The sequence below is a fragment of the Salmo trutta genome, chromosome 9 (assembly GCF_901001165.1).
Source record: "Salmo trutta chromosome 9, fSalTru1.1, whole genome shotgun sequence".
In the NCBI taxonomy this organism is placed as follows: domain Eukaryota; kingdom Metazoa; phylum Chordata; class Actinopteri; order Salmoniformes; family Salmonidae; genus Salmo; species Salmo trutta.
This window is the reverse complement of record NC_042965.1, coordinates 21,932,381-21,945,726: the sequence shown is the minus strand read 5'-3', so window position 1 is coordinate 21,945,726 and position 13,346 is coordinate 21,932,381. Positions and strand designations below refer to the sequence as shown.

The 13,346-nt window shown below is 41.6% G+C and overlaps 1 protein-coding gene across 8 annotated transcripts in view; it reads right to left on the bottom strand.

Annotated features, from left to right (window-relative positions):
* LOC115200183 (ankyrin-1) overlaps positions 1-6,823 on the bottom strand; it is a 170,066-nt gene extending 163,243 nt beyond the window's left edge. For 7 of the 8 annotated variants that reach the window (XM_029763005.1, XM_029763011.1, XM_029763014.1 and 4 more), the window contains exon 1: positions 6,698-6,823. In XM_029763005.1, the coding sequence (XP_029618865.1) occupies positions 6,698-6,823 (126 nt within the window). The remainder of the gene's footprint in view (positions 1-6,697) is intronic. The other variant, XM_029763012.1, reaches the window with a different exon arrangement.
* Positions 6,824-13,346: the final 6,523 nt, after the last annotated feature.

Here is a 13,346-nt window from a genome sequence, read left to right as displayed (position 1 = left end):
TCAGAAAATGAACAACTCGGCAGAACAACTCGGCAGAACCTCTTTATTTCGGTGACGATCTTAGTTTTGCAGAGAGACCGCCGCTTACAGATGCCGCTGAGAAAATAGAGACTGAAGTACTGGCACTAATTGCTAATTGCCTTGCAAAGGTGAAGAGCACATCTCCTGGTACTAATTGCTGATTTCCTGAGAGGAGAAACCACTCCATCTCCAATTATAGCCACTGGTTGCAAAAAAACTCCAGTCCTGCCCCTTAAAACTTCTTTGGGATTGGTGTCCCTTCCATGGGATGGTTGAGCTAACGTAGGCTAATGTGATTAGCAGGTTGTAAGTAACAAGAACATTTCCCAGGACATAGACATATCTGATATTGGCAGAAAGCTTAAATTCTTGTTAATCTAAGTGCACTGTCCAATTTACAGAAGCTATTACAGTGAAAGAATACCATTTTTTATTTATTTATTTTTTATTTCACCTTTATTTAACCAGGTAGGCAAGTTGAGAACAAGTTCTCATTTACAATTGCGACCTGGCCAAGATAAAGCAAAGCAGTTCGACAACATAGAAAAACACCGAGTTACACATGGAGTAAAACAACATACAATCAATGATGCAGTAGAAAAAAATAAGACTATATACAATGTGAGCAAATGATGTGAGATAAGGGAGGTAAAGGCAAAAAATGCCATGGTGGCAAAGTAAATAAAGTATGGCAAGAAAAACACTGGAATGGTAGATTTGTAGTTTGAAGAAAGTTCAAAGTTAAAATATAAATAATATGGTGCAAAGGAGCAAAATAAATAAAATAAATAAATACAGTAGGGGAAGAGGTAGTAGTTTGGGCTAAATTAAAGATGGGCTATGTACAGGTGCAGAGATCTGTGAGCTGCTCTGACAGCTGGTGCTTAAAGCTAGTGAGGGAGATAAGTGTTTCCAGTTTTAGAGATTTTTGTAGTTCGTTCCAGTCATTGGCAGCTGAGAACTGGAAGGAGAGACGACCAAAGGAGGAGTTGGCTTTAGGGGTGACCAGAGAGATATACCTGCTGGAGCGCGTGCTACAGGTGGGTGCTGCTATGGTGACCAGTGAGCGGAGATAAGGGGGGACTTTACCTAGCAGGGTCTTGTAGATGACCTGGAGCCAATGTGTTTGGCGACGATTATGAAGTGAAGGCCAGCCAACGAGAGCATACAGGTCGCAGTGGTGGGTTGTATATGGGGCTTTGGTGACAAAACGGATGGCACTGTGATAGACTGCATCCAGCTTGTTGAGTAGGGTATTGGAGGCTATTTTGTAAATGACATCGCCGAAGTCGAGGATTGGTAGGATGGTCAGTTTTACGAGGGTATGTTTGGCAGCATGAGTGAAGGATGCTTTGTTGCGAAATAGGAAGCCAATTCTAGATTTCACTTTGGATTGGAGATGATTGATGTGAGTCTGGAAGGAGAGTTTACAGTCTAACCAGACACCTAGGTATTTGTAGTTGTCCACAAATTCTAAGTTAGAACCGTCCAGAGAAGTTATGCTGGATGGGCGGGCAGGTGCAGGCAGCGATCGGTTGAAGAGCATGCATTTAGTTTTACTTGTGTTTAGGAGCAGTTGGAGACCACGGAAGGAGAGTTGAATGGCATTGAAGCTCGTCTGGAGGGTTGTTAACACAGTGTCCAAAGAAGGGCCAGAAGTATACAGAATGGTGTCGTCTGCGTAGAGGTGGATCAGAGATTCACCAGCAGCAAGAGCGACATCATTTATGTATACAGAGAAAAGAGTTGGCCCAAGAATTGAACCCTGTGGTACCCCCATAGAGACTGCCAGAGGTCCAGACAGTAGGCCCTCCGATTTGACACACTGAACTCTGTCAGAGAAGTAGTTGGTGAACCAGGCGACGCAATCGTTTGAGAAACCAAGGCTACTAAGTCTGCCGATGAGGATATGGTGATTAACAGAGTCAAAAGCTTTGGCCAGGTCAATGAATACGGCAGCACAGTATTGTTTCTTATCGATGGCGGTTACGATGTCGTTTAGGACCTTGAGCGTGGCTGAGGTGCACCCATGACCAGCTCTGAAACCAGATTGCATAGCGGAGAGGGTGCGATGGGATTCGAAATAGTCGGTAATCTGTTTGTTGACTTGGCTTTCGAAGACCTTAGAAAGGCAGGGTAGGATGCATTTGTTTGAGGAGAATGCACAATTTTGAACATGAAAAGTTATTAATAAACAAATTAGGCACATTTGGGCAGTCTTGATACAACATTTTGAACAGAAATACAATGGTTCATTGGATCAGTCTAAAACTTTGCGCGCACACTGCTGCCATCTAGTGGCCAAAATCTAAATTGCACCTGGGCTAGAATAATACATTATGGCCTTTCTCTTGCATTTCAAAGATGATATTTAAAAAAAAACCTTTGTATTATCTTTTACCAGATTTATTGTGTTATATTCTCCGTCATTCCTTTCACATTTCAACAAACTTCGAAGTGCTTCCTTTCAAACGGTACCAAGAATATGCATATCCTTGCTTCAGGTCCTGAGCTACAGGCAGTTAGATTTGAGTATGTCATTTTAGGCGAAAATTGAAAAAAAGGGGCAGATCCTTAAGAGGTTTTAACAACACTATCAACAAGGCAGGTCCTAAAGGCCCTAGTTTTATCGCACCTGTGTAACTGGTGTGAAATGGCTAGCTAGTTAGCGGGGTGTTTTAGCATAGCAATTCAATGGGTAACGTCACTCGCTCTGAGACCTTGAAGTAGGTGTTTCCCTTGCTCTGCAAGGGCTGCGGCTTTTGTGGAGCGATAGGTAATGATGCTTCGTGGGATGGTGTCAGTTGTGGATGTGTGCAGAGGGTCCCTGGTCCAAGCCCAGGTAGGGGCGAGGAGAGGGACGGAAGCAATGCAGTTACATTGATGCTGTTGACCCGGATCACTGGTTGCTGCAGAAAAGTAGGATGTCAAAAAGAGGGTGAGTGTAACCGATGTGAAATGGCTAGCTAGTTAGCGGGGTGCGTGCTAATAGTGATTCATTCGGTGACGTCACTCACTCTGAGACCTTGAAGTAGTTGTTCCCCTTGCTCTGCAAGGGCCGCGGCTTTTGTGAAGTGATAGGTAACGATGCTTCGAGGATGTCAGTTGTTGATATATGCAGAGGGTCCCTGGTTTGGGGTGAGGAGAGGGACAGAAGCAAAACTGTTACACCTGGACTACTGTTCAGTGGTGTGATCAGGTGCCACAAAGAGGGATTTAGGAAAATTCCAATTGGCTCAGAACAGGGCAGCACGACTGGCCCTTAAAAGTACAGGGGGAGCTAACATTAATGATATGCATGTCAATCTCTCATAGCTCAAAGTGGAAGAGAGATTGACCTCATCACTACTTGTTTTTGTAAGAAGTGTTGTACAGAGCTGTCTGTTTAAACTACTAGCACACATCTTGGACACCCATTCATACCCCACAAGACAAGCCACCAGAGGTCTCTTCACAATCCCAAGTCCAGAACAGAAAATGGGAGGCGCACAGTACTCTATTCCACATCAAGTGCATGCAGTAGAATCAGATTTTCTTCTTTAAAGGTAAAAATACACCTTATGGAACAGTGGGACTGTGACAAGACACACACAAAAGGTGCAGACACAAGCATACACACACAAGCGCAAGCACATGCACTCTATACACACGTACATTGTAATATTGTTGTATGGTGGTATTATACATTTTGTATTGTAGATATGTAGTGGTCTAATAATGTTATATGATGTACTGTTTTATCTTTTGTTTTATATGTAATGTAAGTGCCTTCATGTGCTTGGACCAAGAAAGAGTAGCTGCTGCCTTGGCAGCAACTAATGGGGATCCCTAATAAATACAAATACAAATAATGATGAGGTGGGAGAAAGGAATTAGTTCAAGTGCACAGTCGCTAAATGCTAACAAGCCCAAGTGAACATAAACAAATTGCAATGACAGACACCCCAGCTCATGAAGTTGTACAACAATCTTAAAAGGTTTTCTGCACACACAAAACAAATATTAGACAGCAGGGTTCTTGATCCAAGAAGGGATTGAGTGTCTCTGCTGTAACCCAAGAAGCTTGATTTTACAAGCTAGCCACTTAGCAAGCAAGTTAGCAAACCAAATGCATAGCTGGAACCCTAAACTGGAGAGATTTTTTTGGGCACATCTTATAAGATATTTAGCTGGTAAACATTAGTAGAGAATTTCAAGTGTAACTTGATCACCTCTCTTGCACTGCACAACAGTGGATTGTCACATCACGAAAGTTTCCGTTTGCTCCATGCTCTATGTAAACAAATGTACCATGTGACTACTGGTCTGGCTATATCAGCTGATTTAGGCCTTCACAATGAAAAAATAATGCAACAGACAAAATGATGAAAGCAATCTGCTTGATCTATTAACCTAGTGCACAAGATGACTGCAGGCATTTATTTTTCTATAACAAATATTCCCCAATTTCTTGGCCGGGGTATTGAAATTTGTATCGTGGGTTGCATTAAGACCCTCACAAACTTTTACAGATGCACAATCAAGAGCATCCTACCACCCGAGCCACGGCCTCTTCACCCCGTGATCATCCAGAAGGCGAGGTCAGTACAGCTGGGACCGAGACACTGAAAAACAGCTTCTATCTCAAGGCCATCAGACTGTTAATAGCCATCACTAGCCGGCTACCACCTGGTACTCAACCCGGCACCTTAGAGGCTGCTGCCCTACATACATGGAATCACTGGCCACTTTAATAATGTTTACATACTGCTTTACTCATCTCATATGTATATAATGTATTCTATTCTACTGTATTTTAGTCAATGCCACTCCAACATTACTCATCCTAATATTTATATATTTCTTAATTCCATTATTTTATTTTTAGATTGGTGTGTATTGTTGTGAATTGTTAGATACAACTGCACTGTTGGAGCTAGGAACACAAGCATTTTGCTACACCCACAATAACATCTGCTAAATATGTGTATGTGACCAATAAAATGTGATTTGATTCAACACACACACACACACACACACACACACACACACACACACACACACACACACACACACACACACACACACACACACACACACACACACACACACACACACAAATCAAAAAGGCAGAGCGGAAGGCTGAACACGTGCACTTTGTTCTGATTAACTGTGAAACCTGTTGTATTGTTCAACACAAGTCTATCACAACCCAATGATTGTGGCATGTACCAATACTGAGGCTGATAAAAAAACACTGTGGACTTAACAGCCATGTGGGTAGGATTAGACCAGCAAGTAATAACAGATAAAAGTGATAGAAGAAGAAGGGGCATTTCCAACTGCTATTTTCAGAGAGCAATAAAAACAAAGACTAAATTGTGAATTTAGTGGCGGGGGCCGTTGAGGGCCCATTGGTTCTCGGGTCCATGAGTCACTTGCCCATATCTAAACACACTAATACACTCATAGCACATACTGTAGTTAGCTACATAATCTAAGTTTGTCTTCCTATTCTAAGCAACACTGTTCTATTGAAACAGCTGGAGCTGGAGCCCCTCCCCCTCAACAGAACCCTTGGTGATGGTGCCAACCTCCACTGTGACACCTGCCCCAGGTAGGTCTGACTGATATCCGTTCTGCCTATCTCTCACATTGCCTCCTCTTTTCATACCTCCCGACCACTCCCCATTTTTTTCACCCGTTATCCCCCCTAAGCAAAACAACCTCACCAGCACTCCAGTACCCCTTCTCTCCCCCTCTGGGTGCGTCCTGTAGGGGTGAGGAAAACTAGTACCCGTCTCTACTGCATTAGCATGAGATCAGTTTACAGCAGAACAGTCCTACAGGCAGATACATGCAGCTGGACACCATCCCAGAGACAGACAGACAGACACAATTTCTTATCAATAGGCTAAAGATGCTCATCAATGGCTTTGACAACTGCTCATTTTCATTCATGAAACTAAGTGAAATGTAACTGTCATAATCACAGATCCCACTGATACAGCCAGTGACTGATGAAGCAGAGATGTAGTGTTTGTGGCGAGTGCCACTAGTGCGACAACAGCCACCAGCTCTGGCAGCGCTGTGCACAAGGTTCCAGTATGAGAAAAGCCTGCAGGTATGTATTACTCCTTAGTCAGCAGTCATTACAACAGTTCCTTAAAGTGATAGTTCTGGATTTTGGCAATGAGGCCCTTTAGCTTCTTCCCCAGTCAGATTAACTTGTGTATACCGTTTTGATGTATCATGCTAGCTGTTCCTGTAGACTTCCAATCACTGCGCTAACGCTAGTTAGCATTGGCTCGCAAAACTACCTCTAACTTCCTTTTAATTTAATGCAGATAGAGCGAGAGAGCGACAGAGAGATAAAAGGAGAGAGGGAAAGAGGTAGAGTACCACACAGACCCATAGGACAGTTCTGCAACAGGACAGTCAGTAAAGCAGGAAGAGGAGTAGGAGAGCATGCAGTGTGTTTACAGTTTCCCCATGTCTGTATTCACAGTACATGTCTGCCAGTGCCACTGTGCACACACTGTAGAAATGCATCAGTATATGTCCATGTGTGCCCCAGCACCCCTGATCAGAGCTTAGCATGAGAGAGAAAGAAGGGGGGTGTCTCTCTCCCTCCTGCCCCCCTCTCCATCTCTCCCCCTTCCCACCCCCTCCGACCCCCTGTGAGTGGACCCCATACCTTGCGCTTTTTATCCCGCGAGCGGTTCCTCTTTTTGGCCTTCTCCTCCTCCTTCTCCTTTCGCTCCGCCTCAATCTGGGCTTCTAAATCCTTGTTCTTGCGGAGATGTTTGGCGGCTTGTGCCATATTTCAGCCTGGTTGAGATGACTGTCTTGTGGAGATGAAGGTGGTAGAGGCCTGGCGAGGTCCTAGGTTGGGGCTGGGGTTTGGGGGTTGCAGTGCTGAAGGTCCTGCCTACCGTGGGCGGATGCTGATGGTGCCAGTGTGTTTTCCTACGTATGGCCCTGCAACGTCTGATGGCGTGCTCACATTCTGCCTCCTCCTCCTCCTCCTCTTCAGCAGTGCAGTCACACACACACGCACATGCCGCGCACACACAGGGAGGCAGTCCTCAGCCGTCTGCTGTGGGATGCTACTGCAGCGCATCACAGAACCCGCTCTCTCTATCTCTTCCTCTCCCTTTCTCTTTCACTCATGTACACTTTCCCTGTGTAATTCATTTTGCTCCCTCTTCCTCTGCTCCTCCGTTCCTCCGTTCCTCCTCGCTCTGAACCACAACAAGGGAACAGAACAGGGGTGAATGCAGTTGATGCTGTAGACTTTTCTGCCTCTTTTTCTCTCTACCTTTCCCTCTCTCTTTAGCCTCTAAAGTCCCTCTTCCTCTCGTGTTCTGTTCTGCATTCCTGTGAAACTATTCCGACCCCCTTCTAAGAAAATAAAAAGAATAAGAAGAGGGGGACGGACAGAGGAATAGAACAGCCTGAACAGCTTTAAGTGAAAGTCAAATCTCTCTCTTCTTGCTGCTGCATTGATTTGGTTTCTTGTTGCAATTTTTTATTTCTTTATTTCACTCCTCTCTCTAATAGTCCTGCTGCTTGTCCATCTGTGGAGGGAGATGCGGACAGAGCGATGGACAGAGCGATGGACAGAGCGATGGACAGAGCTGTGGACAGAGCTGTGGACAGAGCTGTGGACAGAGCTGTGGACAGAGCGATGGACAGAGCTGTGGACAGAGCGATTGACAGAGCGATGGACAGAGCGATGGACAGAGCGATGGACAGAGCGATGGACAGAGCTGTGGGAGGCACTGAGCAGCACAGGCATTCTGAGTATCATCACTCTCACTCAACAAGAGACCAGAGAAGAAAAAACCCATTCCAGAACATGCACGTAAAAAACTGCCTCGCTCTCACTCGCTTACTATGCTGCTACCTTCCTCTCCCGCTCTCACTGCTCCCCCACCCTCTCCCTATTCCACTCTCTCTTTGCTCCCTCCTCCCTCTCCCCCTTCCTCCCTCTCCCCCTTCCTCCATTGGTACCCATGCAGGCTTGCTGGTGCAGAGTGTGTGTGTACATTGTGCGTACTGCTTGTGTGTGCAATAACATACTATTCTATATCACAATCTGAGCTGCGGTAATAACACCAGCAAGCCTGCTACCAGCTCAAGTGGACTCTCCCTCGCTCTCTTTCTCGCTGCTCACCCTCCCTCTCTCCCTGCTCTTCAGGCGCTGTGGCGAACAGGATTGGTACCCATGCAGGCTTGCTGGTGCAGCGTGTGTGTGTCTGTGTAATGTGTATGTCTAAACATGGGTGCATGTATGAGAATAAGTGTGTGTGAGCGCGCTCGTGAGTGTCAGTGGTGTAGCGCAGTTTCGCGGGCCCTCCCGCAAGGTCCGTGCAAGGCACCCCTCCCACCAAAAATACACATTTTGTTTATAATTGTATATTTTTATGGAGCAGAGAGAAACATTTGCAGTATTATAGATAATCTTATGCTATTTTGCACATTTTGCCATTAGGCTGAGAGAAAATGTTGCTGTTTTCAAAGCTCAGGGATTCTCAACTTTTTTCCCAGAAATATTCTAAATAAAAAAAACATTTTGAAAATATATTTTGATGGACCAAAGTATAAGCTATCACACCATGTAAAGGACCAACCTCATTCAGACAACATGTAATGTGTTTACTTGGATCCCCATTAGGTCTTGCAGAAGCAGCAGTTACTCTTCCTGGGGTTCACAAAAACAAAACACATGTCAAGTAACAAAACACTGACACACTGATAGACACCCAAATCTAAAATACAACAATATACAAACAATACAACAAACAAAAATCATGTGACTGTTAGAGTGTGTCTGTCTGTGCATGTGTTTGTGTGTGTCCCCTCACAGTACCCTCCGTTCCATGAGTTGGTTTTTTATCCATTTTTTAATGGTAATTTTGTTGTTTGCTTGAGTAATTGGAGATGGAAGGGAGTTCCATGCTAACATGGCTGTGTATAACACTGTGCGTTGCTGTGAATTCGTTTTGGACTTGGGGACTATGAAAAAATGTGTGGAGTATGTATGGATGTCTGAGCTGAATCTTATTTGGTTACGCAGACAATCTGGAATTTTCGTCACAGTAATATTTCTCATAAAACCTAGAAGTGAAGCAGTTAATCTCTCGTCAACCCTCAACCAGGAAAGATGGACATGCAGGGAGTAGATCTGCTTTAATATGGCAGATAGATTGTAGCTTCCATCAATGTAATTGACGGCATCACTTCCAATCCACCATATATTTCTTTGCAAATGTATATATACAGTACCAGTCAAAAGTTTGGACACACCTACTCATTCAAGGGTTTTTCTTTATTTTTACTATTTTCTACATTGTAGAATAATAGTGAAGACATCAAAACTATGAAAAAACACATATGGAATCATGTAGTAACCAAAAAAGAGAAACAAATCAAAATGTATTTGAGATTCTTCAAAGTAGCAACCCTTTGCATTGATGACAGTGTTGCACACTTGGCATTCTCTCAACCAGCTTCATGAGGTAGTCACTTAACAGTTAATTTATGGATTTTCTTTCCTTCTTAACGCGTTTGAGACAATCAGTTGTGTTGTGACGAGGTATGGGTGGTATACAGAAGATAACCCTATTTGACAAAAGACTAAGTCCATATTATGGCAAAAACAGCTCAAATAAGCAAAGAGAAACGACAGTCCATCATTACTTTAAGGCATGAAGGTCAGTCAATCCGGAAAATTTCAAGAACTTTTAAAGTGTCTTCAAGTGCAGTGGCAAAACCCATCAAGCGCTATGATAAAACTGGTTCTCATGAGGACTGTCACAAGAAAGGAAGACCCATGGTTACCTCTTATGCAGAGGAAAAGTACATTAGCGTTAACTGCACCTCAGATTGCAGCCCAAACAAATGCTTCACAGAGTTCAAGTAACAGACACATCTCAACAAGGAGACTGCATGAATCAGGCCTTCATGGTCGAATTGCTTCAAAGAAACCACTACTAAAGGACACCAATAAGAAGAAGAGACTTGCTGGGTCAAGAAACACGAGTAATGGACATTAGACCAGTGGAAATCTGCCCTTTGGTCTGATGAGTCCAAATTTGAGATTTTTGGTTCCAACCGCCTAGTCGTTGTGAGACGCAGAGTAGGTGAACGAATGACCTCTGCGCGTGATTTATTTATTATTATTATTATTATTATTATTACTACCTTTATTTAACTAGGCAAGTCAGTTAAGAACAAATTGGTGGTTCCCACTGTGAAGCATGGAGGAGGAGGTGTGATGGCATGGGAGTGCTTTTCTGATGACACTGTCAGTGATTTATTTAGAATTCAAGGCACACTTAACCAGCATGGCTACCACAGCATTCTGCAGCTATATGGCATCCCATCTGGTTTGCGCTTAGTAGGAGTATCATTTGTTTATCAACAGGACAACATGAAAGGACAACATGACAACAGGATAACAGGACAATGACCTACAATGTAGAACGTAGTAAAAATAAAGAAAAACCCTTGAATGAGTAGTTGTGTCCAAACTTTTGACTGGTACTGTATATACATAAATACATACACATACACACACATAAATACACACATATACACATACATACATACATACTTACAGTACCAGTCAAAAGTTTGCATACACCTACTCATTCAAGTGTTTTTCTTTATTTGAACTAATTTCTACGTTGTAGAATAATAGTGAAGACATCAATGACTTGGTCTTTTACCAAATAGCACTATCTTCTGTATACCACCCCTACCTTGTCACAACACAACTGATTGGCTCAAATGCATTAAGAAGGAAAGACATTCCACAAATTAACTTTTAACAAGGCATACCTGTTAATTGAAATGCATTCCAGGTGACTACTTTCATGAAGCTCATCAAGGCAAAGGGTGGCTACTTTGAAGAATTTAAAATATAAAATATATTTTTACACTTTTTTGGTTACTACATGATTCCATATGTATTATTTCATAGTGTTGATACATTCACTATTATTCTACAATGTAGAAAATAGTAAAAATAAAGAAAAACCCTGGAATGAGTAGGCGTGTCCAAAATGTTGACTGGTACTGTACATACATACATATAAATACATATACATACATATATACATATTTTTTGTAATAGATTTTCCTTTATTACCTTCTAACCCTACCACCCCTCCCTTAATAGGAGTAAACTAATGAACAACAACGCTTAGGCATCTACTTCCAGCTTATACATACTATATACATTTTACGGGCAGTCTATTTTACAATAGGTATATTTTGTTTGTTTTTACTCCGGTCCTTCCTCTAATCTTAACCTCTCCAATCTATTTCTTTCACAAAAGTTCTGAACCTATATACTTTTTACAGACACAGTATGTTTTACATTAGTTATCTTGTTGTTATTAGTTGTTATTATTCCCAACCTTCAGCTCCATTCAACCCCTCCCATCTATCTCTTAACACCATCCTTATTGGATTTGTACTGTGATGTTTCACAAAAGTTCTGAACCTTTCTATTCTCATAATTTCTACAGATTGTAAATCAAAAAGGAAACATTTTTCTAAAAGTATTCTTATAATATTGATCGATTGACTATGACTTTTCAGATCACCCAGTAGTGCTATCTTCAGAGTTAGCTCCAAGTAAATGTTGCAAATCTTGAGCCATTCCTGGACCTGTGACCAAAAACAAGCTACAGATGGACTGTACCAAAACAAATTATCTAATGATTCTCTCTCTTCGCAGCAAAATCTGTAGAGCTGGGAAGGTTGTATCCCCCATATATATAACATTATATTGGTTGCAAGAATTTAGTATAATAATTAAAATGGAAAAATTATAAGTTTTGAATCTGGAGTAGTTTTGCATATAAGTTCATAAACCATGTGCCATGTAATCGGTACATCGAAAATCTCTTCCCAACTATTTTGCCATCTATATGGCACAGCTGTACATTTTTTGGCCCTTAAATGAAACTGTATACTTTTTTATTTATCACAATTTTCTTTAACCAATTATGGTCTTTAATGCAGGGCCGACAGACAAGTTCCCTACTTTTTCCCTCTTCCACTTTCCTCTTCCATTTTTGCAGGAATGCTGCAATTAGTTGGATGTAATTTTGGGTAGAGCTGCTCTACATTTCCATATATTTTTGTTAGCTGCATGTGACATAACTCCACGAGTCAATTTATGATATAATTTACAAAGATTATACCATTAAAAAAAAAAAGTATATTTTTGTTTAACCACAATATTTGTTGTATTATTTGTTCCGTTTTTTTCTGATAGATTCATCTGAAATTACAACTAACTTTGTATGGATTGTTTTAAAAATAGCAAAATTTGGGATATGATTTCCTTTTCAAATAACTGAAGTGTGTGGTTGTAATCTGAATAAAGGGGGAAAGGCCATTCTTGAACATAGGGTGAGACGTTCTTATTAGTTTGCTAGAGAACCAGTTCGGATTTAAGTATAACTTTTGTATAACTGAAGGCTTTAGCGAGAGGTCTAATGCTTTAATATTTAGTCATTTCTGCCCTCTGAATTCATATTCATTCTATAAATAAGCCTGTTTCATTTTGTCTGGCTTGCCATTCCAAATCAAATGTTTGCTAGGTGTAGGCAAGGCCATAAGCAAATAGGTAAACTGGGATATGACTAAAGAGTTAATCAGGGTGATTTCTCCACAAATAGACAGGTATTTTCCTTTCCATGGCAGCTAGATCTTATCTATTTTTGCTATCTTTCTATAAGAATGTATTGGAGTGAGATGATGTATTTATTTGGAGGGATCCAAATTGTGGATTTCAAGAAAACATGAATAGTCAGCGTACAATGACACTTTTGTTTTTAAACCCTGGATTTCTAACCCCTTGATATTATTGTTGGATCTGATTTTAATAGCTAACATATTGATGGCCATAATAAATAGATATGTCGATAGTGGACAACCTTGTTTTACTCCTCGACAATTTAAAACTGTCTGAGTTTTAAATTTACACCTAGGGTTACTATACATGACTTTAACCTATTTTATAAGAGATTATCCAAAATCGAAATGTTCCAGGCATTTATAAATAAACTCCAGTTGTACTTGTTCTGAGTGCTGGCATGCATGTTGTTGATGTTAGTTCTGTATGTGCAGTTAAGGGCAAGGTGTGCTGGGACAAGACCAGAGCATGAACAGCTCGCACAGTTGATTTTTGTATAAAAAATGCAGAACATTTTATAACAGATATATCCCTCCCCATCTTCACAAGACCTTTGTCAATATGACTTGCCCATGATAGTTGACCATCCAATGTTATACCTAGGAGTTTAGCTTCCTCAACTTGCTCA